This window comes from Patiria miniata, unplaced genomic scaffold (assembly GCF_015706575.1).
Source record: "Patiria miniata isolate m_02_andy unplaced genomic scaffold, ASM1570657v1 HiC_scaffold_20, whole genome shotgun sequence".
In the NCBI taxonomy this organism is placed as follows: Eukaryota; Metazoa; Echinodermata; class Asteroidea; order Valvatida; family Asterinidae; genus Patiria; species Patiria miniata.
Genome location: NW_024037059.1, coordinates 12,104,851 through 12,130,310, shown reverse-complemented (window position 1 = coordinate 12,130,310; position 25,460 = coordinate 12,104,851). Strand labels below are relative to the sequence as shown.

At 39.5% G+C, this 25,460-nt stretch overlaps 1 protein-coding gene across 1 annotated transcript; it reads left to right on the top strand.

The window, feature by feature from the left end:
- The first annotated feature begins 21,321 nt into the window (after window positions 1-21,321).
- On the top strand, window positions 21,322-22,664 carry LOC119727811. Its single transcript, XM_038199879.1, has 2 exons — window positions 21,322-21,748; window positions 22,438-22,664. The coding sequence occupies exons 1-2, from the start codon at window positions 21,322-21,324 to the stop codon at window positions 22,545-22,547; spliced, it is 537 nt and encodes a 178-aa protein (XP_038055807.1). The 3' UTR covers window positions 22,548-22,664.
- The last annotated feature ends 2,796 nt before the right edge of the window (window positions 22,665-25,460 follow it).

Genomic DNA, 25,460 nt, shown 5'->3' with positions numbered 1-25,460 from the left:
CCAATCATTTTGCGAGATTCAAAAATCAAGATCAAGTCCAAGATGCCGTCCAAGTTTCCCTGCGACATTTGCCACATGAACATCCGTCGCAACCAGCAGGCATTCCAGTGCGATGTCTGCGACCAGTGGCAGCATCGGGCGTGCAACACGGGTTATTCGGCTGATGAGTACGTCCGGATTGTCAGCGATCCAGACGTCCTTGCCAGCTGGATCTGCGAGATTTGTGCGAATCTCTCACCGCCACCATCTCCCCTTACTCCTCCTGAAGAGGCGATGGAGGTCGAGGTCGGCTTTCACATCGAAGAAGAGTTTGCGGTCCCAGCACCACCGGAGGAGGACCCACTTCCTGAACCAACCATCCCAGACGACCTGCAGGGCATTGGAGATGAGGAGGAGGTCCATTTCAAGGTTCTTGATGGGGCATCGCAGAGAGGGAAGCTACTTCTTGTGGACAGCAAAGGGTACACGTACAACCGAAAGTGGAAGCCAGCCAGTTCAACAAGTGCGCGGGTTGTGTGGCTTTGCAGTGTTCGGGGCAGGCATCAGAGATGCCCATATATGCCCATATATGACATATGCCCATGTCAGACTTCAGCGAATTATTCAAAGGCAAACAAAGCAAAGAACTACAAAAAAAGGAGAAGTAAGCGACTGTGAACGCTATCAAGGCAGAATTGCTGGCAACCAACATATTGTGTTGAAACCACCTGCTTGGTGATGTAAAACGGTGGGTCATTGCCCATGGGGGAAAGTTGAGACCGCCAAGTACATGTATACAGAAAGGATGTAAAGGGGCATGTTGAACTGTAAGAGCAAACATAAGTACGATTTGTTACCCTGGAAGGTCAAGATCAAATGAGGCAGGGCAGGTCAAGATCAAATGAGGCAGGGCATTTCTACACCATTTTGAGGATGACCTGTAACCATATATTACATCTTCAGGCAGATGGGTCTTAGAACCACTGGGGATATACACACCCGACTCAGGGGTCACTACAAACAGTAGTGAAAGTTTCAATGCTGTTATGAAACGAGTTGTAGACAGAAAGGAGATGCCCATAGATAGCATGGTTCTATGCATGTATTACCCTTTTCCAATTTCTACCTTAATGAGCTCCTTCCGGGTTACTGCAATCTAAGAATTAAAGAAATTAAGAGTCAAAATTTGTTGTAAAACTTTTTTTAAAAAAATGGTCAGAAATTGTGTAACTGACTATGGAGACTATGGATAACCTCATGACTAAAATCACCCTTGTTATTAAACTCATGCCAAAAGTCTGCGCAAGCCAACATCTTTTGTACTGAATTACTGTGTCTTTATTTATTTATTTTTATTGGCTTTCCTTTTGGTTAATTTTACTTAAAACAGAACTGAGGCCCAGCATGACTTTGGACTTGAAGCTCTTGCTGAGGCTTCCGATGCGCAAATTCTGGCAGCTTCACGCATTTTTCAAAAACAGAGTGGACATTTTCGCCAGCGACAGAAAAATCTACCAAGAACTGGAAGGTTAGTTTACATGCATTCACATATTTGCTAAAAACATCATTTTTCTCATATTTAGTAAATGTGAAATTTTTTTATCATATGTAATATGCCTAATTATTTCAAATTATGAACAAAGCAAAAACATTCAATTCAAAATCTGAACAACTTCATATAAAATGAAATCAATGCAGTATATTCTTATTTGCTTAATAGACCTAAATTTTGATTTGTTGAAGTTTGCTGTAGTATTGAGCCAATGATGTGGCATTATCAAAATATTCAAGCTTCAAGAAAGTGTTACAAAACATTCGGCATCACATCAGAGATTGTCCGTCTGAAATTGTTGTCACATTTGACTAATTTGTTGAAAACCATCTGACAGCAAATGATGTTGATGAAGACAGCAGAAAACCAAACAACAGAAGATGGCAACACCAACAAAGGTACGCACCACAGGTGAACTGAATTCTGGCTAACCAATTGTTTGTCCTCGCGGGCAAGTTGAGCGCTTCCCAGGAGATAGTGTGTACCAGATATTACGCCTGGGTGGAAGGGTATAGAGGGGCAGCACTTTGCCTGATGAAAGAATCCCATTATAAGCTGGATAGTTGTGTCATCTCAAGCAGAATGCAATAAGGATCCATGATACCTTCCGCATAACCTTGCAGAAGGATTTCGGAAGGGATGGGTAGTTGTATCCGATGACTACTTTAACCACTGTGCCCGACATGACCATGATGTACAATGTACAAATGTAGGTGTTGATAACTACCAACTAGACATGCAGAAACTGAAGGAGGCTCCACCACAGTTGCTCCAGTCACTGAAGAATCTTCCTGCCCCGGGTGACATCACAGAAAGAGAAAACAAATGGTAGTACACTTTCATATTTCCTAAACCATCTATGAAATGTAAGAACAAATTCATTGAAAGAGACCTTGAGTTGTCAAACCATGTCAACTGCACTGACAAGTTCTGAGAGAGAATACCAAACGGAGACCAGCGAGATTACCCACAGTATTTAATGAGTTCAAGAAGTCCAGGTTTCAACAGGTAAAGAGTTCTATTAAATCTGTTATTATCCATCCTCGATCCTGTATTTCATACAAACACAAACAATTTTTGTTCCATGCATATTATCTGGACTAGTGGTATGACTTTCATGTTAAACAACTACACAAAATATCTAGACACATGGAAAACTGACACAATTATTTCACCAGTTCTGCTTGTTTATTGTATAACAGGCTCTTGCGAGCGGGTTGATATTACGGCTGCAAATCAAAACATATGCAATGAGCGGCATGCTATGCCAGAGGAAGAAAAGGAAAACTACACCAGGACAGCCCTAGGTGCTGAAGACCTTCGGCAATGATATCGGGATTTCAGGTGTGCAGTTTTGTTAAGTTCATGTGGCGACATTTATCAAATTGGACAATTGAAAAGAAAAAAAACTGACTAACCGACCAACCGACTGACAGACATACAAACGACTGCGCCGTTCCTTATTGGCTCATTCTGATTTGTACTCCAACCATTGGAACCGATGGTTGGTATACAATCAATTTAATGTCAATTTTATTAAGAGTGTCCGACTAACGTGTTTGGGCTCGTGTTTTACTTGAATCTCCAACACATTCTCATTTATAAAGACAAGGAGAAACTTATGAAGACAAGGAGAGATGATGTCATCATGACATCCTGAATTTTTACTTGAAAGGGGTCTTTCTCTCCTGATGTAAAACAAACGGTCTCCCCCTAAAGAAATAGTCGTGACAAGGGTGCATTAGTTAATATAGTGTGAATGATTTGAGGATTTTATTGGCGCTCCCCACTGAAAATATGGCATAAGCCCCCCCCCCCCCCCCCCCTACTTGACCATGAATGATCAAGAACAGAAACACGTATCAAGTTTGACATCAGATTCATTCCTTTTTTTCGAACTACATGTATGCAAGCGACCATGCCAAACGTCAGTTGTACAAAGGAATCAATGGTGTTCTTTTCATGCATTTTATTGTGAATGAGAGCAACAATTACCCTCTGCACATCGTAACTGCTAATTGCAATACGCCGCCTGTCAAATTCCACAAAACTTTTAAAAATGTTCAATCAAGCTGGGTTTTGTGTATCCAGGGATACACTAGATAGGTTTCTGGAAGAGGTAAAGAACAGCAGATCAGGCAAAAATTCATTTGAAGGTTTGCAAAGGTCTAGCTTTACAATCTTATCTGTTGACAATATAGATGTTCTTGCATCATATGCAGCTGTGACCTCTAAAGGTGTGGCCAGGAGTTGGCGCGGAACATCTATTATGGCTCAGCAGCCAAGACCTTCAGAAATCCTTTCTGATGTTGAGGATTGTCTGGGAATTTCTTAGACTTTGAAGTATTTCATATTTTTGGAGATGGTTCTTGTTTTTATCGGTGTTTGGCAGTGTACGGAAACTTACAATTACTAGAGTGTTCCCGAAACATTGTTGGTCTTCCAACAGAACTGAATAATCAAGAAAGAGACTGTCTCCAGAGAGATCCGGATCTAGTAAGCATTGTTGAAGGAGGTCATAACCTGTTTAAAATCATTCAAGTTGTATTTATATGCAGTGGATGTGATTTTGTGTCGTATTTTGTCCGTTTAGGAAAACGATCGCTCTTTAATACATTTTTCCAGTATGCTGCGTTCATATGTGGACTGTTTAATGGGAGTGAGAAAGGGATCTTGTCAGACACAAGCCTTAACCAAGACTCCGATCTGGGATTATTAGCATTTTATAGATTTATTGGCTGTGTTTATTTTGCAGCCCATAGAAGCTGTTTAAATAAGTATTTGTCTCCAGTTGAACTGTTTCACAGTATCAGTGCCTCACCACAGTATGATCATCATGTAAAATTTCTTGAAATAATCAGAAAAGCCACATGGAAGGGCTCTTATGAAGATGAGTTACTTCCTTCAGATGCAGCTTTAAAATTGCATTGGCTTTGATCATGCTGGGTGAGCACTGTTTGGGGACAAGCTTTATTACCAATTTTTATGTATCCTGATGTTTCACGGTATGGATGGCAAATTTTGGATACTCAGGAAAATGTAGTGGGATACTCAGGAAAATGTAGAGACTATACAAGCAAATGTTAAATTTCTCACCAGGGGTTGCTCATGTGCCAAAAGCAAGTGCAAAACCAAAGTTTGTAAATTATGTAAAAAAGCAAGTCGCATTTGTGATCCAGGTTGTTCTTGCAAAAACTGCCAAAACATGCAGATAGTGCCCACTTCTGCTGATACTCATGAACAAGATGAGGAGGAGGATTTTTATGATGATGAAGAAGGTGATGACTTTGAAGGAGGGTCTGATAGTGACATTGATGATAACATTCAGTTGGCAAATGAAACTTATGCACTTGATGAATCCAAAGAGACCAATATGAACCTCGAAGAACATGAAGAAACATGTAGTGTATTTGATGAAGAAAGTGAAGGTGCATTCAATGAAGAAAGTGAAGATGAAGATTGAATCTTCATCTGGGTATACAAATGTTCAACTCATCTATGCCATTAAAATCCTGTATTGTGTACAAGTAATCCTTTTTATATCTTAAAGTAAGTTTTTAATATGGGCTGTATTTGGTAATATTCAGATCAAAAACTGCTGCATGTTCCAAAAAGTGTCTTTCCAAATATTTGTGTAGTGACAATTTGTAAGGGAAATTACATGCAACTCTTACTGGTGTAGGCAAAGGATTTTTCGGTGATACTGTATTATAACTGTTCAAAACATCTCCGGGTGTATGCTATGCATTTTCATTCCAGGGTACTTCCCTGTCACTTCAGTACTTTATTGTTTCTTTTTATGTGTTTAGACATTAACAATATTTGCCAAAAATTGTGATGTCATTGGAGTCCAATGAACAAGTGTGTGATCATTGCCAGCTTCATATTATTTTGGATAAATGTTGAAATATCTCAGGTATTTTTTTCATCTTTAAGTACAATGTTTTTATATGTTTATTGGACATTCCACCACAGTTGCCTTTATTGCTTGACATGTGTGCTTGGACATGCATGTGTATTTCTCCACATGTTTTAATGTTTATGTAACTGTGTGCTGTAATTTGTATTTATTTCTACATACTATAAACCAAATTTCGATGAGTGTACGTTTACAGAATCTAAACCTGGCCAGACATGTATTTCAAACTTAATATATAGGGCCTGCATGTATTGCTTTTTGAAGTGTTAATGTAAATCAATGCATTATATTAAAAAAAAATGACAGGGTACGATTTTTTTATAAGGTGGTGTACGGTGTTTGCAGATTCAGAACATGAACCACTGACAACATCACCATGCTTTGTTTTGTTTTTGTATTTTTCCATTTTTATGTTTTATCATTTTTATACCATGTCTTTGAAACATTTCGCAAGTATTAAATATATATATGTTAACGTTTAAAAAGATTAAAGTGTTTAACGTGCAGCTGGTTGTTTAAAAAATAAAAACATTTCACGAACTTCAGGCGTTTATTTGTATTCATTACGATGTCCTTTGTTTCATTATTATCAGTCAATTTCATCCACAAAATAAATGAAAATAATAAAGGATTAGAACTAGGAGTGATACTGCATATTGCCAAAATTATGAATAATTTTAATCCCCTCATACTTAAATTTCTGGCTCTGGAAAAAGCTTGTCAAAGAATATAAGGCACAAGGAAAACCTTTCCACTTTTACTAATCATTTTCTACCCAACAAAAAAGTAAAATCAGACAATAGCAATATTACTTCCTGTTCCGAATAGACAAGCCTGCAGTTTTTTTTATATAGTCGGGCACCTTTACTCTGCGGAAGTACAGGATGAAAATAAAAGGGGATGCGAAAAGAAAAGGCAAAGAGTGTTTGCGGGCACTCCGGGCTGCGAGTATGGCAGAACATAAGAAAAGGTAAAGAGAAGCAAGCCGGATCCGGTGCCTCGGACCTGGCCGGACATCCGGGTGCATCGGCCGAATCCACCGGGGGCCAGGCTATTTATACAGCTGCCGGACTTACATGTACATGTATCGGGCTTGCCAGCTTTGGGCGTTTTCTCCCTGGGCCCGCCGATGAGCTGGCTCGGTGCACCCGGAATATCAGTCGGGGCTATTTCGGCCCAGGTACCCGTGGACATTGACAGAGGCCCGACAGGCATGTCGTCGAGCACCGTGTTATCGGCCCCGCGACCTGAGAACAGCAGCCGAGTTGGCATGTCTCCGGGCCCCGTATTGCCGGCCGAATATTTCTCGGCACTATAAGCCCCGAGGAGAGAGGCCTAGCAGGCGTGTCTTTCGGGGCCGATTTGACAGATTTACTTGCCCGTTTAGTCTTAGTAGTAGTTGGAGGCCTACCAGGCACAGCTCTACCTCTACTCTTGGTGGCAGTGCTGGACAGCGGCCTATCAGGCGAGCCTAGTAGGGAAGACTTTTGTCGGCCAAATGGCTCCGAAGAACTGCTCTGTACCAAGTTACCACTGGGGGAATGACTGCGTAGCCACGCTGAGACTCCACGCTGAGACTCCATTCCAATCATCGGAAACCCATCCTCCGCATACCTTGCACGGGTGGGCCCGAGAACAAACCCTACACTTGGGGCATAAATCATGCGCATCCCATCTAGATCGCAGTTTAAAAATTCTACACATTGTGCAAGTAACAAAATTAGGCGGGTTGAGACCACGTCTAGCGCTACTTACGTCCACCGTCTTGAAAAATACACGAAAATGAGAAGCGTTTGCAAAAACTTAACTCGGAACACTGAATCAAATAACAAGAAAATCTGAGTAACGCTGTAACAAACTAACAAGAACTCGGTAGTAAACCAACAAAAGTTTAAAGAAGAATAAACACTTCTAGAGCTAGCGAAAATCGTAGAGAGCTTCAATAGAATACAACTACACCTGATCGGCGTTAGAAGAAAAGAGGACGATATGCCGCTTGGCATCATGGGTATCGGGTATTGGCCAAGAGGGCGCTGTGGTAGATGTAAAATTTAGTGGATATAGCATATTGCCTATGTACATCATAAGGAATAATGCATACATACATGTAGGAATTGGCAGGTAAGAGAGGGCCCGAAGTGGACCACACTTTCAACAGCTAAGGTGGCCAAGCTGATGATGCTTCTGGAGAAAAGAGACACTGATCAGGTGGCTGACTGGTATTGAAGTACATTGTTCACCATCATGCAGGTAGGATAGGAAATCTGGTGAGCCTTTGAAAGAGATTATTTTTCAATGAAGAGTTGCATGAAAATGCCATTACTGTATATCGCAAAATGGAACACATAGAATCATGTTAGTGTTCATGAAAGCTAATTCCAGATATGTATTCCCTTTAGTCTTTAGCCAACCACCTGATAAAGTGGCAGCTCTTCATGTGCAACTCATTCTTTTTTTCCGTTTAATACACAGATTCAGATGAGTATGAAGTGGAGTGTTTGACTGAGAAAAAAAAAAAAAAAGGCAAAATGTACTACCGAGTGAAATGGAAGGGTTTCAACGAGAAGACATGGGAACCAGCAGGCAATGTATCGTACCAGCTGCGTAGCGACTTCAATAAGAAACAGAAGCCTTGTACATTGAATATTCAAGTCAGACCAACAGTACTCAAAAGTGGTGTGGAAATATATTTCACAAGGAAAAATTAATTTCACATATCTTTTGAAATTAAAAATTAAAACATTAAAGATCTTTTATATAAAAAAAAGGAAAAGAAATTTATACAGTAGGCCTACACTTTGAATGCTATACTGTGTAAAGCTTTATTAAAGCTCAGTGTATGCAATACCAAAAGCAAAAATGTCATCAAGATTGCTAATCCAGAAATCTTTCCAAGAATTTGTCAGTGTTTTCCTATTTTAATGGCACACATGGTAGGTACATGTAAAACAAAGAGAATATCACCTGATCGATCCAAGGAAAAGATTCATGCCTGAATCCATACAGAGAAGTCAAGCTATTGGCAACTAAACATTAATTTGAAGATCAAGTGATAAAGGGGGGGGGGGGGTGCCGCAAGACAATGTATGGTCAGTAATACTTCGCCTTCTCTCATTTCAATTTTTGAACCATTTTCCCAATTTATATCGAATTCCTAACTGGAGCTGCCAATATTTTTCCTTGATAAATGGAGAACTTATCCATGCTGACAAAAAAAATTCACTGTGTTGCATTACGCTGACATAATTATCCCTTAACAAGTCTTTCACTTCTAGTGATTGCTCATCGACACAAATTCACCAAACTTCAGTAAATATTAGTCAGTCTAAGTCCAAAAAGCAAAAATGAGGTTCTTTATAAAGTTTTATAGTTCTTTATGACATCCAGAAGTGGAGGGGGGGGGGGGTGTTGTTCAACACTCCAAGAAAAATGACAATTGCCTTTACCAACTTGTGACACTGCTGACACCAAGATTTCAATAGTACATACATGTAGTACCTCCCCTGGCTACAGGCATGACAGGGATACAGTGAAGTACTGGTACTTGACAGATGCAGCATACCGGTAAGTGGGCCTTCCCATATAACCATAAGCCAAACACCTGAATAAAGTGGTGGCTCTTCATGTACAACTCATTTTTATTTTCTTTAATACACAGATTCAGTGTTTGACTGAGAAACAAAAGCAAAAAGGCAAAATTCACTACCGAGTGAAATGGAAGGGTTTCAATGAGCAGACATGGAAACCAGCAGGCAATGTATCGTACCAGCTGTGTAGCGACTTCAATAAGAAATAGAAGCCTTGTACATGTACCTGTACATTGAAAATTCAAGTCAGAACGACAGTGGTATGGAAATATATTTATATACGGTCATCAGTGACGATGACTTTGCACCCTTGAAACCCTAGAGGTCATGAAACCTACTCTGGTGCTACCATGATTTTCAGTGTAATCTTCAAGACTACCTGAGATAGGACTTACGCATTTCCAAAGAGAATACTGCAGATTTCATGGAGGTGTGGCAGGGCCAAATTTATCTTGTATATTTTTCATGTATGTAGTTTATAGTATATAAGAGTAGCTCCCCTTTAGAACAAAAAGAAATCATTTTAGTTTTACTTAAGATCCCCCCCCCCTTTCTTGGTAGTGTGTCCCCCTGGTTGTTTACTTTAGCCCACATGTTCCCCCTATATAAGCTGCCACATGGTCCAGCCACACTTGAGTTCAACTAGCAGACCAACAGAGATAACTTCATAGTATACCGGTATCTTATGTTCCTCCTAACTGGAGTGGTGTGTCCTGTTTGAGCTCTGTCTGCTCGAGTCATTTGATTTTATTCCTGCTTGAGTGTTCTTTGAAAGATCCACTATTCACACTGTGTTGGTTTTTGGTTTTAGTCTTTGGTTTTTAGGTTTTATTCTTTGCTTTTAGTTTCTGGTTTTTGGTTTAAGTTTCTTGTGAATAAATTCTTTTTGGTCCGTTTTTTTGGTTTGAAATCTAGAATTTGTGTCTGTGTCTCTATTAATTCAATTTCCTCGCGACAGTTCCCTTCAAAGATCCTGAGTTTAGTTTAGTTTTGTTAGTTAATCCCCATAGAGTCTTAGTTTTTGCGAGTTCCCCCAAGTGTGTCATTTTTCACGGTTACATTTTTTAAAACTATTTTTGGTGGAGAATCCGGGTAGGGAATATATTTTTTAGTAAAATTTAGCCAGGAATTGTTTTGATAGGGACGACAGGCATTTTTTCAAAGGTTTTTTTCTGTCATTGGTGGTCAGTTTAGATTAGTTTAGTAAGAGTGTCTATAAACCAACACAGTGTTGTTATATCGGTGGATCCGACAAGTACATGATGGTGGATGTCATGACTTCACTCCAGCTCTGTGGGTTCGACCCAGTACCTGCTGAAACCTGCAACCTTGTCAACCTTGAAGTTCCTGATGTGCAGCCACAGTCAGAGATGCTGAGACTCCTGCCGCACCAGTCCAGTATGCAGGCAGTAATACTGGAGCAGTTCCAGCACATCAATATGCTGAAGGAGATGATGAGGCAGGTGATTGGTGAACAGCGACAACAGAGAGACTACGTTTACAGGCTGGAGTGTGCCCTGCACCACTCCAAGGTAGTTCCAGAAGCCTCACCGGTTCCAGAAATCTCCACCCCATCGTCAGCTGCAGAGGTCCCCATACCCCAAGTCCCCACGAAAGAGCCAGAGCCTCACGAAAGAGCCAGAGCCTCAGATTCCGCACGCCCCTGAAGTCACCCCAACAAGCCCTAGAGAAGTCCCTACCATTGCCCCGACCGGTGGCCAGTCTAGCCATGGTGATGGAGGCACCAGATGTGGACCAAGTCTACAGGCAGCCCAGCAGCAAGATCCAGCCATACAGAAGGTGGTGGATATGAAGCGGGCCAGTCCAAGGAGGATCAGCCGTAGAAAGATGGCCCATCAGCCAAAGGTGGTACAGAGACTTCTACAAGAATGGGATCGGTTGGAGGTGAAAGGTGGTGTTCTTTTCTTCGGGACAGGGCACGGTACTCAAGCCAGGTACTTAACTGTACTTCCCCGCGGGATGAGGGAAGGCATATTCCTCAGTCTTCATCATAGCATGGAAACACTGGGTTATGGACAAGTGTTGAAGCTCGTGCGTCGCCGCTATTTTTGGCCGAGTCTTCATAACGAGACTATGAGCTTCATACGACAGCACCGAAGGAGAGCGCAGCAGCAGGAGGTCCACACTATCCCACCACCTCATTAGTTCCACAACTCATCCCTAGATAGCAGTTAGATTATTCCAGACTAAAGGCAGTGATTGATAAATTTGTTGTGTATTGCATCGTGTATTTTTGCATTTGTTTGGTTATTTTTATCATGTCTTATTTGTTTTAATTTTTTTTTCCGCCATTGCTGGGGACAGCAATATTTTAAGATGGCGTGAGTGTGGCAGGGCCAAATTTATCTTGTATATTTTTCATGTACATTGTATGTAGTGTATAGTATATAAGAGTAGCTCCCCTTTAGAACAAAAAGAAATCATTTTAGTTTTACTTAAGATTCCCCCCTTTCTTGGTAGTGTGTCCCCCTGGTTGTTTACTTTAGCCCACATGTTCCCCCTATATAAGCTGCCACATGGTCCAGCCACACTTGAGTTCAACTAGCAGACCAACAGAGACAACTTCATAGTATACCGGTATCTTATGTTCCTCCTAACTGGAGTGGTGTGTCCTGTTTGAGCTCTGTCTGCTCGAGTCATATGATTTTATTCCTGCTTGAGTGTTCTTTGAAAGATCCACTATTCACACTGTGTTGGTGTTTGGTTTTAGTCTTTGGTTTTTAGGTTTTATTCTTTGCTTTTAGTTCCTGGTTTTTGGTTTAAGGTTCTTATGAATAAATTCTTTTTGCTCCTTTTTTTGGTTTGAAATCTAGAATTTGTGTCTGTGTCTCTATTAATTCAATTTCCTCGCGACAGTTCCCTTCAAAGATCCTGAGTTTAGTTTAGTTTTGTTAGTTAATCCCCATAGAGTCTTAGTTTTTGCGAGTTCCCCCAAGTGTGTCATTTTTCACGGTTACAGAGGCATAATTAGCAGAAGGGTCGACTGGTAAATTGTGAAGACCAGCATGACCAGGAATATTTTGAGGACAAACAGCGCGAGTTGAAGTACAATTTTTTAACTGGTTAACAATCTATGCGATGAAATCAACGGCAGCCGAGGGCTTGACCAAATTGATTTGAAGACGCTCAGGACCAGGAAGCTGCCTACCATCACAGGCAAGGCAAATGGTCACGTTTCTACAAGAAAATTATCATGTTTTTGTGAACCCTGAATGACATCTGGACGGACGGACTCCGTAATTTTCACCAAACCACCAAAGATACCTGAAGAGTGCATTACTGGATTATTTTAAAGAGGGGTTTATTGTTGTCACGTTTAATAACTTCCTATTCTTGCAAAAGCCTGTCGATACAGAAAAGAAAGGTTTTTTTTTTACAAATTACAGAAACACTTCTTTAGGCAGTTACTTTGGTGACGTGGCAAATTTAAAATCATTTTCTAAAAAAGGTAGGCCCTACCTTTGCCTGGAGCATTGTAACTGTCTTCAAGACTCTACTCAAAACCCATCTGCTTATCCTTCACTTTGAACATTTCTCCAGCCCATCATTCTCGTCAATTTGTGTTGGTTTTTGTTTACATATGCCGTGTTTTTGTGTATAATTTGTAATTTCAAAGATTTACTCTAATTGAACTCCTGTATGTTATTATGCCTGTACAGCGCATTGGGGTCTCATTGACGGAATGCGCTTTACAAGAATGGATTATTGCTATTATTATTATTAATGTGGTTTGAATGAATTATACATGTAGTTGAAAAGATACCCTTGTTTTTTAGAAACATTTAAGCAATAAATGGTTTGAACATTCGCTTCTTTGTCACATTTTGTTATCCAAGTTGCATAGAATGACCCAGCCATACCAGTATATTGAGGGTCATGTACATGTAGTGGGCCACAAGTCACTGCACTGCCATGTAAAAATAAACAGCAGAGTTTTATATAATATTGTGACGAAATGTAGCTTCGGTGCTTGAAGTTTGGGGGCGCTGCTGCGCTCGGGCGCGCTAGACCTAGGGTGCGCGCGCGTAGGCTGGAAGAGCCGGTGTAGTGCACTAGCGCGTGTTACCTGAGGGTGCGTGCGCAGTAGCCGTATTAGCTCGTGTGGGATTGCCGCGCTTTTTGGACTCGTGTAGAATTTGGGGAGCCGGAGTTGGTGCTTAGAAGCCAGTGGAAGCGGACGTGGGTTAAGTTGCTGGTTCAAGGTGCGTAAATTGCGTGGGTGCGCAACGGACGACGTCGGAGAGACCGACTAGCTTGGAGTAGCAGTCCGGGCCGTTAGTGGTGGTCGGTGGTATAGCGACCAAGGTTAATTGGAACCAGTAGAGCACCGGGGATCGGAGCAGTGAGTGAGCAGAGCTCGAGGCGTCGCGTGTTATTGCGTCTGTGAGTTTAACTGCATTAGCGTGCATTTTATGTTAAGATCCTAACTAACAAGCACTTGGGCCACATTTGTGTAGTTTTTCCCCCACTCAAGTCCCGTAGTTTAATTAATTATAACTGATACTAGCCTCCCAGCTGACTAAACACAATTTTCTGTCAAGTATAACCTCAATTTCCTTTCCGGAACCCAAACATTTCTTGAGTAATCAATATTTGCCTTAAGGAACCACTATTCCCTTAAGGAATCTGCATTCCCCTTAAGGAACTTCAACTTCCCTTAAGGAGCTTAAACTTCCCTTAAGGAACCCAAATTCCCCTTAAGGAGCCTAAACTTCCCTTTAGGACGCGTTTTCATTAATTAAGGTTCAAGTAAGTTTTTCAGTGGTTGTTGGAATAAAAGGGAGAAACCCACTGTCCTCGAATAAACCTAGCCCTAGTTTGTCAGTTATTCTGTGTGCCCAATTGAGGTAATCCAAGCCCACCCTACCCCTAAGTTAAGAGTCACGCGCGGCGATATACAGTCTCCAAACGGACCACCCCAAGTGCTGCAGGACTGCCGCTCGCCCAAGCAGTATACCGAGTCGAGAGGACCCGGACGGGTTTCGCCACAATATGCATTCGTAACAAAAAAAATCTTGAATTCCACTTCCCTAATAAAGTGGCACAGAATCATGTTTACAGACGTACATGTACATGTAAGTAGACAGTGTACAAATTCATTTTTATTGGTGGATAGAATTGACTAGACTCCGTGCTGGGTTTTTTTCACCGGTCACCCAGCCTCCTTACAAACAAAAAGAAACTTCAGTAAGACTCAGCCCAGACATCCTCTGGAATCAGTATGTCGGAAACTGTCTTTAACCTGAAATATGAAGACTACCCACTCACTCAAGACAGAAAGGACATTCTTAACAGGTTTGCCTGTTACATGCTAATTTGCATGTTTCTGCTCCTGCAAAATTGAATATGTTACCAGACATGGAGATGCAGAGAATGTCACTTGCCAGGAGATGTGAAAGATGGTACCAAAATACTGCGTCAAAGGTCAAGGCAGCAGCCAACCTTGGCAAAATTGTAAACAATTATGCAGAAAGGTAGGTTCCTCTCACCTCATTTTCTAATTTCTTGGATAGGTAATTATGGGAGAGAGAACACATCCAAAAAAAAAAAGGTTTGGATGATGAACCAAAGGCAAGAGAACAGTAAAGAAACTTGATGAAAGCAAATGTCCCTGGCATTCAGGTGAAAAAGACTTTTGGGTGACCAATGGGACACCTGAGCCGAGATGCAGTCCTGATGGGTTGGAGACGGACCCTTCAGAGGAACATGGACTCCTAGAAATTAAAACACTGAAGAGCCTCCAGTGTTATTCCCAATCGGATTTGAAACTTGCAGTTGAGAAAGGGCAGTGTCCTCAAAAGCTTTCTTCAAACTTTGTGGTAGTGGTACCCTAGAATTGAAAAGACCCATTCATACTATTATCAGATTCAGTTGATTGTCAAATTCAGAAACAATACTTGTTTGTTGAGTATGGATGACAAACACACGGTAAATGTTGGTGAGCCAAAGTGCCTAGTGGCTTCTGTTGAACCATGGAGAGAAGGAAGGAGTTCAAATAGCCCGTCAAATCTCCTTAAGACATTAGCAGCCAATTCGGCAGCAGTGTGTCCATGCACAAACCCAGTGGAGGTCTCCAGCAGCACGAGCGGATTTACGACCGTGATAAGCGCCTTTGTGCACAGACTCCCACGCCCCCCATCGCCTTACTGGAGTAATGAAATCTCTACCGCTACTTTTTAAACTAGAGTAGACATCAGTAAACAAACAAATGAAGACATGCGCAAAAGCTTCCTAGCAATGTTTACGATGCACCATCTTCATCAATAAATTCAGCGAAAAAATCCAAACTCGTCTGTCTTTTCTTTGTTCAAATCTGACTTTCCATACCTGAGATTTGGTAAATTTTATCTGAACACGTTGGAACTTGGAAGGAAATGAATTTTTATTAAATGATATTTATATCAATAAAAAACGATTCCGAAAGATTCCGGAAGATCAAACTTCTTCAGAGCATAAACGATCGTGTTTTCTAACTATTCGTGCATGGCGTGAAAGCGGAAAACTTATGATGCGACAAAAATGATCGTCTCGTGGCTCCATGTATTCTTTGGAGCTTTAAATATGTTTGCTTGTTAACGTGTTAGGAGTAATGACTTAATGTCACAAATAATTTCAGCTTTTTTTTATGTTTGAATCAATAAACTGAATTGCCAGACTACATTGGAATTGACTTTTTTACATCAAAAACTTACAAATCCAATTGCTAAACTGAAATCAAAAATTATTTTCCTTAAGACCTTTCAGGGTTTTTCTTCTTTTTTTTTACCAGTCAAACTTGACATGCAATGATGCTTGATCACGTTGTCCTTTACTTATGTGTATTTTAGAAAAAAAACCTTATAATTAAGTGATCCAATTAATATGTGAGGAATACATGTACAATTTCTTTTGTTCTTTTTTTTTTTGGGGGGGGGGATTTTACAAAAGCATTTTGTTTTGGAGAAACAGCAGGTGTTTTCAGATTTAAAAGAGTAGCTGTTTTAAAAACAAGACTTATGATAATAAGAAAAGATGCTGATTTACCCTCTGTAGTAGTTTTATTCTTCGTTTAAGTTCTGTGAAAATTGAACAAATACAAATGTAGTAGGCCTACCACATCGCCATTTTTTTAAGCCTTTAGGTATTCAAATATAAAATATTTATCGGCAAACACACCTTAAAAGTCCTCCCCTAGTAATATTAATGCAATTGTACAACATGTAAATGTGCAATGCCAACAGTTGAAATTAAAACAATCAGGTTCATTTGCCTGTATCTGTTGCATTAAGTTGACACATTTTTTTTTTTTTTTTTGTAATGGGTGCATTGTCTCAACACTTATTAATTACATGTAACATTTTATTCTATTATTAAACAGAGTCGGATGAATCAACACAAGGATTGCTTGTTGGAAGTTTGTCGCCTTTCTGGTGAGAGTCCTGCCCAACAGACGTATAGAAATCCTGTGCTGAAAGAGCGGTTTGCTGTGGACATCAAGGCCGCTTTTGACATCGCTGGAGCTGACAATGTGATGGGCATCTATCCTCCCTATGTGAGCTGAAGCTAAGCAGACGGAAAGAAAACTGCGCAAAGTGTAAAAAAGCTGTTTGCAACATAAAAATCACCACTGTCACTAGTTCATGTGACAGGTGCACTGGTGAAGTCGTGACCTTAGATGATCACCGCACTACAGCTGGGAAGTTTTCCTTCATGGTCTTGAAAGGGAAAAATAGAGTAAGAATCGTCAAAGTTGATGAGATGGGCAATCCCATAGTGTTTTTCACAATCCTGGCCAATTTTTCGTGGGTGCTTAATATTTGTGGCATCACTTGAAATAGTGATCACCCGTTGTGCAAGGATGTCCCGGAGTTCCTGAGTCCCGAAGACATCTTCATCATGTTCAGCAAGCTTGATGGGATGCATGCATGTCTGGGAAATCCTGACTTCCCTGAACTGGTGACATCGAAGTGTGGCTCAGAAGGTCAAGTTCCAACAAAGATCACTAACAATGATGTCGTTGTGGACGGGACAGTTAAGTGCGGCACAAGAAATGTCTCCTTTTGGTGCAATCAAGTGGAACAAGATGTGACTACTGTAAAGTACACAAAGGTGATCTCTCATCTGCTACAAGCCCATTAATGATTATGGCTATTACTTTAATCAGAAATTTGCCACAATGAAATTATTTTGTTTTTCTCTGGTTGTGTGTATTTAGATTCCAGTATTTAATACCACCAGCCAAGAGGATGACGAGGTGATGGACTGTTCGGAGTCTGATGAGGAACCTGCACACCCACAATGGCCTCAACTTTCTGCTAAGGTGAGCACCTGTGCTACAGGAAAAAAGTTAGGGTTTGTCCTCCGATGTTGTATTAGCACAGCTCGGTGCTTTTGAGTGGTTATTAAAGAGACAGGCTGGCTCATGGATTGGAAAGTGTGCCAAGCAGAGTATTTGAACTGCCACTTTAGCTCATTACATTTTAACCTACCGTTTGCTTGCTGCCTTTACAAATACTGAACTAGTTATGGTTTCTGTATTTTAATATACTGCTTACTGCTAGTACATGTATGTACATGTATACAGTGTACTGACTTCAACCTAACTTGATGCTTTATTTACGTGTATGTAGAATCAAGCACCTGACTTGCAGGAGATTGTGTCGCTTAAGCGACGAGTAAGAGAGTTGGAGAGCCAACTGCGTGACAAAGAACAAATTATTACGCAGCTGAAGTTGGATCAAGTGACTGCTCATTCTGGGCATCCCTTCAGCATTGGTAAGATTTCCAAGTTTCTAATTTTGTTGTGCTTGTATAACCAACAGTTGGTCATACATACGAATGAACATAAATAAAGTGAAATTGCACATTCTTAATTGTGGACACGGTTGTATGCCACAGCCCAAGGTAATCGATCACGTTTTCTATCATTTGTTATTTCTTCAATGCTACGTATAAAGAAAATATACGGAAATTAATTAAAGTTTTACATTTACAATCAGTTATTGTCTTATGTATTTGTTGTGCAGACATCACTCCTAAGAAAAAAAGACTTATGAAGGAGTTGACCAGTATGGTTGAAGGTACAGCAGCACCACCGCCACCCCCACCATCACCACTGCCACAGACATCACCGCCAAAGACATCACCGCCGCCACCAAAAACGGCACCGCCGTCCACAAGGACATCACCGCCGCCACCACCACAGACGGCGCCGCCGCCACCAGCACCACGGACTGCTTCAGCAACCCCAGTGGTAGCTGCACAGCCACCACCAGTGTCTACCAGCCCAAGTTTTCCTGCCTTGTCCAATACGGTATTACCCTTTGTAAAGTCTTTTTTATGCTGATTGAAAATTAATTTGATTTTATAAAGAATACATAAGGCTTTCCTATCAGCATCATAGACAGAAATTGTTGGAAATTGTCACCTTATACATTTACACACCCAACAACATATCACCAAATTAAATCTTGCCAAAGTCATAATTTCAATGTAAAGTGTAGCTAGTATAATACATTTTACAAAATATTCTGTGGTTTACATATCCACACAATGTACTACTAAATCACATTTATAAGATTTCATTGGATTGGACCCACATTGGAAATTTAAAAGCTACATGATGATATAGTGAGTAAAAAATAATTTAAAAAAATGAACACATAGAAATATGTTTTAACAATGTATGCATACTAATCATCATGTTCCCAAGTTGATGTTTTTGAGTTTTACCCACAGCTTTCACCACTCTACACTGGAGGGATTCCGGTGATAACCGAGAGGGCCAAGAGGCTAGCATTCAACAAGGGCAAGTGCAAGGAGAGTTTGCTGTACAGCCTATTGGTCGGCGTCTTTGGAGAAGAACGGCTTGCCCGAGGAAATGCCTGTGGGTCTCGGCAAGCTGTCAACCGCAAGGACACTGAAGAGTACCACCCGCTGGACCCAGAGAAACTTCACGAAATAAAAGGTACATGTACTTCATAATTTTTTTTTTAATTCCCCCACCCCCCCCCCAAAAAATCTTGTCCAATAAAATAATAAACATTGTTTCTCATGTATGTAACTCATTTAAAAGCAATATCATCTTTAATTACATCTTTTTAATAGGAGCCCTTTTTAAAGGCCAGTTATAATACGTACATGTGAACCCCATTTTTTTTAAGCTGTACTAACACACACATGTACAACTAAAGTATTTAAAATAAAAGAGCTACTTCAAGTTTCATGCTAAGTGAAAGTTTTAAAATGAGGCATCACAAAAACAAGATACGAAAAGAAATCCGAAATGGCTTTTATGAAATGGTTCGATCTTTTATCATTCATTTTATACAGCCTTGTTGAAGAAATATGGGTGATATTCCTGACTACCAATACGCGGTGCCTCACTTCATTTTAAATCGATCCCTATCTTGACATAATGAAGGCGGTATTTTTGATGCACACCCCTCACACCCCTGAAGTCGAACACCCAAGAAATGTGATGAGGTGGTCCTATTTTGGCCCAAAATCTCCAAATGAAAATTCCCGACAAACGACTCATGTAGCCTGATAGCATCACATTTATTGTTACATGTATTGAAGTTTGTGTATCATGACATGGCTTTTCTTTTCTTCGTTTTGTTTTCAGAGTGTGTTCTACAACGGTTCAGACTACCAACAGGCCAGCCATGTTTGTCTCCTAAGGAGTTCAACGAGAAGATCAATCAAAAGTGCGCTACTGTCAGATGGGCATTGAAGAAAAGAAATAAGTAGTGATTAAACTGTATGCTATGAAGCCCAGCAAGGGACAGGGTAGAATTATTTTTTGTAATTTGCTAATTCGTTCCCACGAATTACCAACTCGTTCCCGGATGCACGAGTAAGCAATTCGTGCGAATGAAATAGCAATCCGTGCGAACGCAATAGCGATTCGTGCGAACGAGTTAGCAATTCGTGGGAACGAATTAGGAATTTGTGCGAATGAATTAGGAATTTGTGCGAACGAATTATCAAATTCCAAAAAAAAAATCCACCCTGTCCATTCTCGGGCTTCATAGTATGGCGTCATAGTAAACATCTATAAATTAAACAACATGTTTGAGTTTAACTTCTCAAATTCAAGAAGTTTGTTAATTCCCTGTAGCATTTGATTCTGTGTTCTAATAGTTTTTAGTTCTATATTTGCATTATTCCATTACTCCATTTTATGTTTCTTGTATTTTCCACTAACTTATTTTTTGCATCACAAATAACATTATGTCTTATTTTCTCATTTTAATAATTTTGATTCAGAAAAATGTAAAAGTATAATTTGTGTCATATCGGTACATGGGATAAATTTCGATGACTGGGTTGAGTTAAGACATTTTTGCACTGATAAACCAGCAGACTTATATTGATTTTTTTTATATTGATCGATTTTTTTTTTTTTTTTTTTTTTTTTTTTTAAATGCCGTCAAATTTCCATTAGAAATCCAAAGAAAACATTACCATTTGTTGTTTTTATTTTGTAGAATTTTCCTCTCATACATAGAAGTTATATTTCTGGAATATATATAACAAACTTTAGTTTTTACTTTTAGGAAAGGTTATTGTTGTTTTTGTTATTATAGTTAGTAAAGTAACACTTCAAAAGCAGTTATTAAAGCTTTATGTTCAGCTCATACATGTTATTAAGTGTCACAAATATGTACTGCCCATTAACTGCAACCTAATTGTCCGCAAGCTTACTGCAACTTTCAGCAAGCTTGTCTGCAATCTAGTCTGCACGCTTGCTGCAATCTAGTCTGCAAGCTTGTCATTGCTGCATTAGCCTGCAAGCTTGTCATTACTGCATTCTAGCCTGCAAGCTTGCCGCAATCTAGTCTGCAAGCTTGCAGTGCCTCATTTGCATTTTTGGAACCCTGCAAGGTTGCTGCAATCTAGTCTGCAAGCTTGCCGCAATCTCGTCCGCAAGCTTGCTGCAGTCTAGTCTGCAAGCTTGCCGCAATCTCGTCCGCAAGCTTGCTGCAGTCTAGTCTGCAAGCTTGCAGTTGTCTAGTCTGCAAGCTTGCAGTGCCTCATTTGCATTTTTGGAACCTCGCAAGCTTGCCGGCAAGCTTGCCGGCAAGCTTGCCGGCAAGCTTGCAGGCAAGCTTCATGAAATTTCTGTAAGGGAAAAATGACTTTGAGTGATTACAGCAAGTGTGCCAGTGGCACAACATGTGTTGTTGATGGGGCCTTATCAGCACTTGAGAAGGCATTGTGTAAAGCGCTCTGGAGAGTTGAGATTGTTGGAAAGCGTTTGCGTACCATTGTAGTGCTGCATGTTCACTGCCAAGATTAAGACAGCCCTTGACACACTGATGAACCGAAGACATGAAGCAGGAATAGATGACAGCAATGCGTACCTGTTCAGTAATCAGCGAGGACTGGGACACATAAGGGGAACTGACACACTTCGAGAACATGCTTCAAAGTGCAAAGCTAAGAATCCTGAGTTCCTTCGTGCAACGAGACTTCGCAAACACATTGCTACAGTATCACAAATAATGAATCTTCAGGAAAACGAGCTCGACCTGCTGGCGAGCTTCTTAGGTCATGATGTCAGAACCCATCGTGAGTTCTACCGCATGCCAGAGTCAACACTTCAAGTTGCCAAACTGTCAAAGGTCCTTCTCAAGATGGACAAAGGTGATGTGCAGGGACTAGCTGGAAAAAGACTGAAGGATGTTGAACTGGACCCTAGTGAAGGTATGATTTTTATATCACTACATGTACTAAAAAATTACAAGAGTTGATTCGATCCACTAGCAGGTATGACATTCTTCCAACTTAAGTTATATGTCAAATTTTTGCTGAGAGAAAACAGTTCTGATGGTGGAAACAAAATAAAAATTATAAATGTGTGTAAAATTAAAAAACACAAATTTATTTTTATTGTAATAATTTTTTGTTAGTACATGTGTATTTGTATTCAAATCAGAAAAAATTAAAATAAATAAAAAAGAGGGCCCACACCATGGAAAGTCATACCAATTAGTTAGTACTTTGAACACCATAACATTTTTCAATTTTTCTATTAACAATGCTGTTTTATTACTAATTGAAATGTTGGCAGCTTTCAGTGTTTAGTTATTACTTTGAACACCATAACATTTTCAATTTGTTTTATACCATGCCTGCTTTAACTGAACACAAACCAAGCTGGATTGCACCTCAAACTTACCTCTAAAAATTTGTGTGTATAGATTTTAATGTTTGAATTATGTTTAAATGATTATATTACAAAATTGGTCAGCAAAAAAATGAATGAAATATAAAGGAAACACAATCAAGGAAATTGTATGGAATGTGAAGGTTATCAAGACCGAGGTACAATATATACATGTTATTATACATACATATTTAAGGTTTTTTGTTTATGTGTTTGTTTTTCTTAGAATACGATACAGATGCGATGTCGGAATCGTCAGGTGATGAGAGAGATGATGAGCCTGAGGAACCCATGAGTCTGAATGAGGAAGCAAAAGGTTCGTACATTGGAATTTAGAATAAATCGGAAAGAGTTTCTCACTAGTTGGAGCCGCCATAATGTATGACACTTTTACAGCCGCTTTGCAAAACCTGTATTTAACAAGCTGTCAAGTATGGGACACTAAATATTGAAGACGGCATAATGTAGTCAAGTAATGTAGTATTTGACCACACCAAAGTCATTGGTACAACCAACAAGTACCTGAGACATGGTTGGTCAGTGCAGCAAATGTCTTATGCAAACATCTTGATGGGTGATGGTAGAGAAAGAAAAAACTTTTAAAAACTTTTTTCAACTTCATTACAGATGCAGATGGGACAAAACTTGTTGTACAGCAGCAAACAAAGAGGCCATGGACTTGTGCTGAAAACAAGCAGTTGTGAAACATCTGGACATGTTCCTGGGGATGCGGAAAGTACCCGGGAAGGGACCCATCACTGCATTGATGAATGCCGAACCCCAGCTGCTCAAGAATCGTACTTGGAGAAACGTAAAAGACTTTGTGAGGAACCAGGTCCGAAAACAAGATCCAATGAGCTTTCTGCAGATCCGGTAAAATAAGAAAAATACAAAGACTTAAAGACAGAAGGCCGTTTGTTCTAAAATTGCACAGATTTGTCAACAAGAGATTACACATTTTCTTTGCATGTAATTTTTTTTAAGCAAACAAAAGTTGTAAAAGATTTATTTATTTGTTGATTTTAACAAAAGTAGTGATCATATAGAAGTTGAAAGGAAGTTAACATCAATTTCTGACGTCTTCTTCAGACCTGGTTCCTCACATCAATTTCTGACATCTACAGAAAAAGTACAAAAGAAGAATGTTTTGACATGTAAAGCTTACATGTTCGTAAACGCGCAAAGTTTGATTGATAGGCCGGATCGGTCCATTATAGCGACTTGCTTGCCATTAAGTAGAAATCTGAAATTTAATTTAAGAATGTTTGACATGTTTGACACTGCGTACACAAATTTAATTTGTAGTTGATACTTAAGTTTAAAGTTTCATTTTATTTATTTATTTTAACAAAAGTAGTGATCATAAAGAAGTTGAAAGGAAGTTAACTTCAATTTCTGACATCTACAGAAAAAAAAAGTACGAAAGAAGAATGTTTGACACGTAAAGCTTAGATTTTTCTTTTATTTGTTTATTCAAACAAAATGAGTAATCTTTTAGAAATTCATAGTCAATTCTTAAGAGATGACATACATTCAGGAAGAGTGTAGATTGGTCCCAATCGTCACAGTACAATTTTGTAACTGGTGGGGGGGGGGGGGGGGGGGCACAGCTTGCCAAAGCACATATCTAGTAGTTCTTGTCTTGGGCATTTTGCCACATAATAACTTATCACAGAAAACTGTACATGTACTTAAGTAAAGTATTTTTGACTGTTATTTTCTAGTGTTCACTCATTACATATAATATTTGCATTGTGTAATCAATAGAACACATGGTTTATATGAAGTGTATACTTAAGACTCGTGTACTATACAATGGACCATTCCAGCTTTCCACCAAGCTACGCCCACTGCGTACATGTACAGGTTTGTGAGGATAACTCGCGTACTAGCCTTTCCAATGCCATTCTGCACAATTTTGCCGCGCGTGCCAAATATACGCACATGCATGTCCGACTTTTGTCCAACTTTTGATTGCGAATCATGGCTGTGATTTGTCAAATGGAGTGAACGCGCAAAGTTTGATTGATAGGCCGGATCGGTCCATTATAGCGACTTGCTTGCCATTAAGTTAAAATCTGAAATTTAATTTGTAGTTGAAACTTAAGTTTAAATTTTCATTTTATTTATTTATTTTAACAAAAGTAGTGGTTTATATATACATGTAGAAGTTGAAAGGAAGTTAACATCAATTTCTGACATCTACAACAACAAAAAGTACGAAAGAAGAATGTTTGACATGTTTGACACTGCGTACACAAATTTAATTTGTAGTTGATACTTAAGTTTAAAGTTTCATTTTATTTATTTATTTTAACAAAAGAAGTGATCATAAAGAAGTTGAAAGGAAGTTAACTTCAATTTCTGACATCTACAGAAAAAAAATTACGAAAGAAGAATGTTTGACACGTAAAGCTTAGATTTTTCTTTTATTTGTTCATTCAAACAAAATGAGTAATCTTTTAGAAATTCATAGTCAATTCTTAAGAGATGACATACATTCAGGAAGAGTGTAGATTGGTCCCAATCGTCACAGTACAATTTTGTAACTGGTGGGGGGGGGGGGGGACACAGCTTGCCAAAGCACATATCTAGTAGTTCTTGTCTTGGGCATTTTGCCACATAATAACTTATCACAGAAAACTGTACATGTACTTAAGTAAAGTATTTTTGACTGTTATTTTCTAGTGTTCACTCATTACATATAATATTTGCATTGTGTAATCAATAGAACACATGGTTTATAAGAAGTGTATACTTAAGACTCGTGCACTATACAATTATAGCAATTTGCTTGTCATTTAGTTAAAATCTGAAATTTAATTTCTCGTTGAACTTAAAATTTTAATTTCCATTTCATTTATTTACTTTAACAATATCAGTGATCATATACATGTAGAAGTTGAAAGGAAGTTTTTTCAATTTCTGAGGCCTACAGAGTTTCCAGTTTTATAATAAAGCTCAATTGTTCTTTTAAGTTGTTTTTTCAAACAAGTTATATAATCTTATAGAGGTTGATAGGCAGTTCGCAAGAGATGAAATACATTCAGAAAGTGTAGATTGGTCCCAATTTTAACAGTTCATGTTTGCAACTGGTGGGGGGGGGGGGGGTCAAATAGTTTGAGAAAAAAACCCACATACAGTAGGTCTTGTCTTGGTCATTTTGCCACCTTATGACTGAACACAGATAACCGTATCACTAATATTGTTGTCTTAACTTAAGTAAAGTATTTTCATCTATTATTTTTC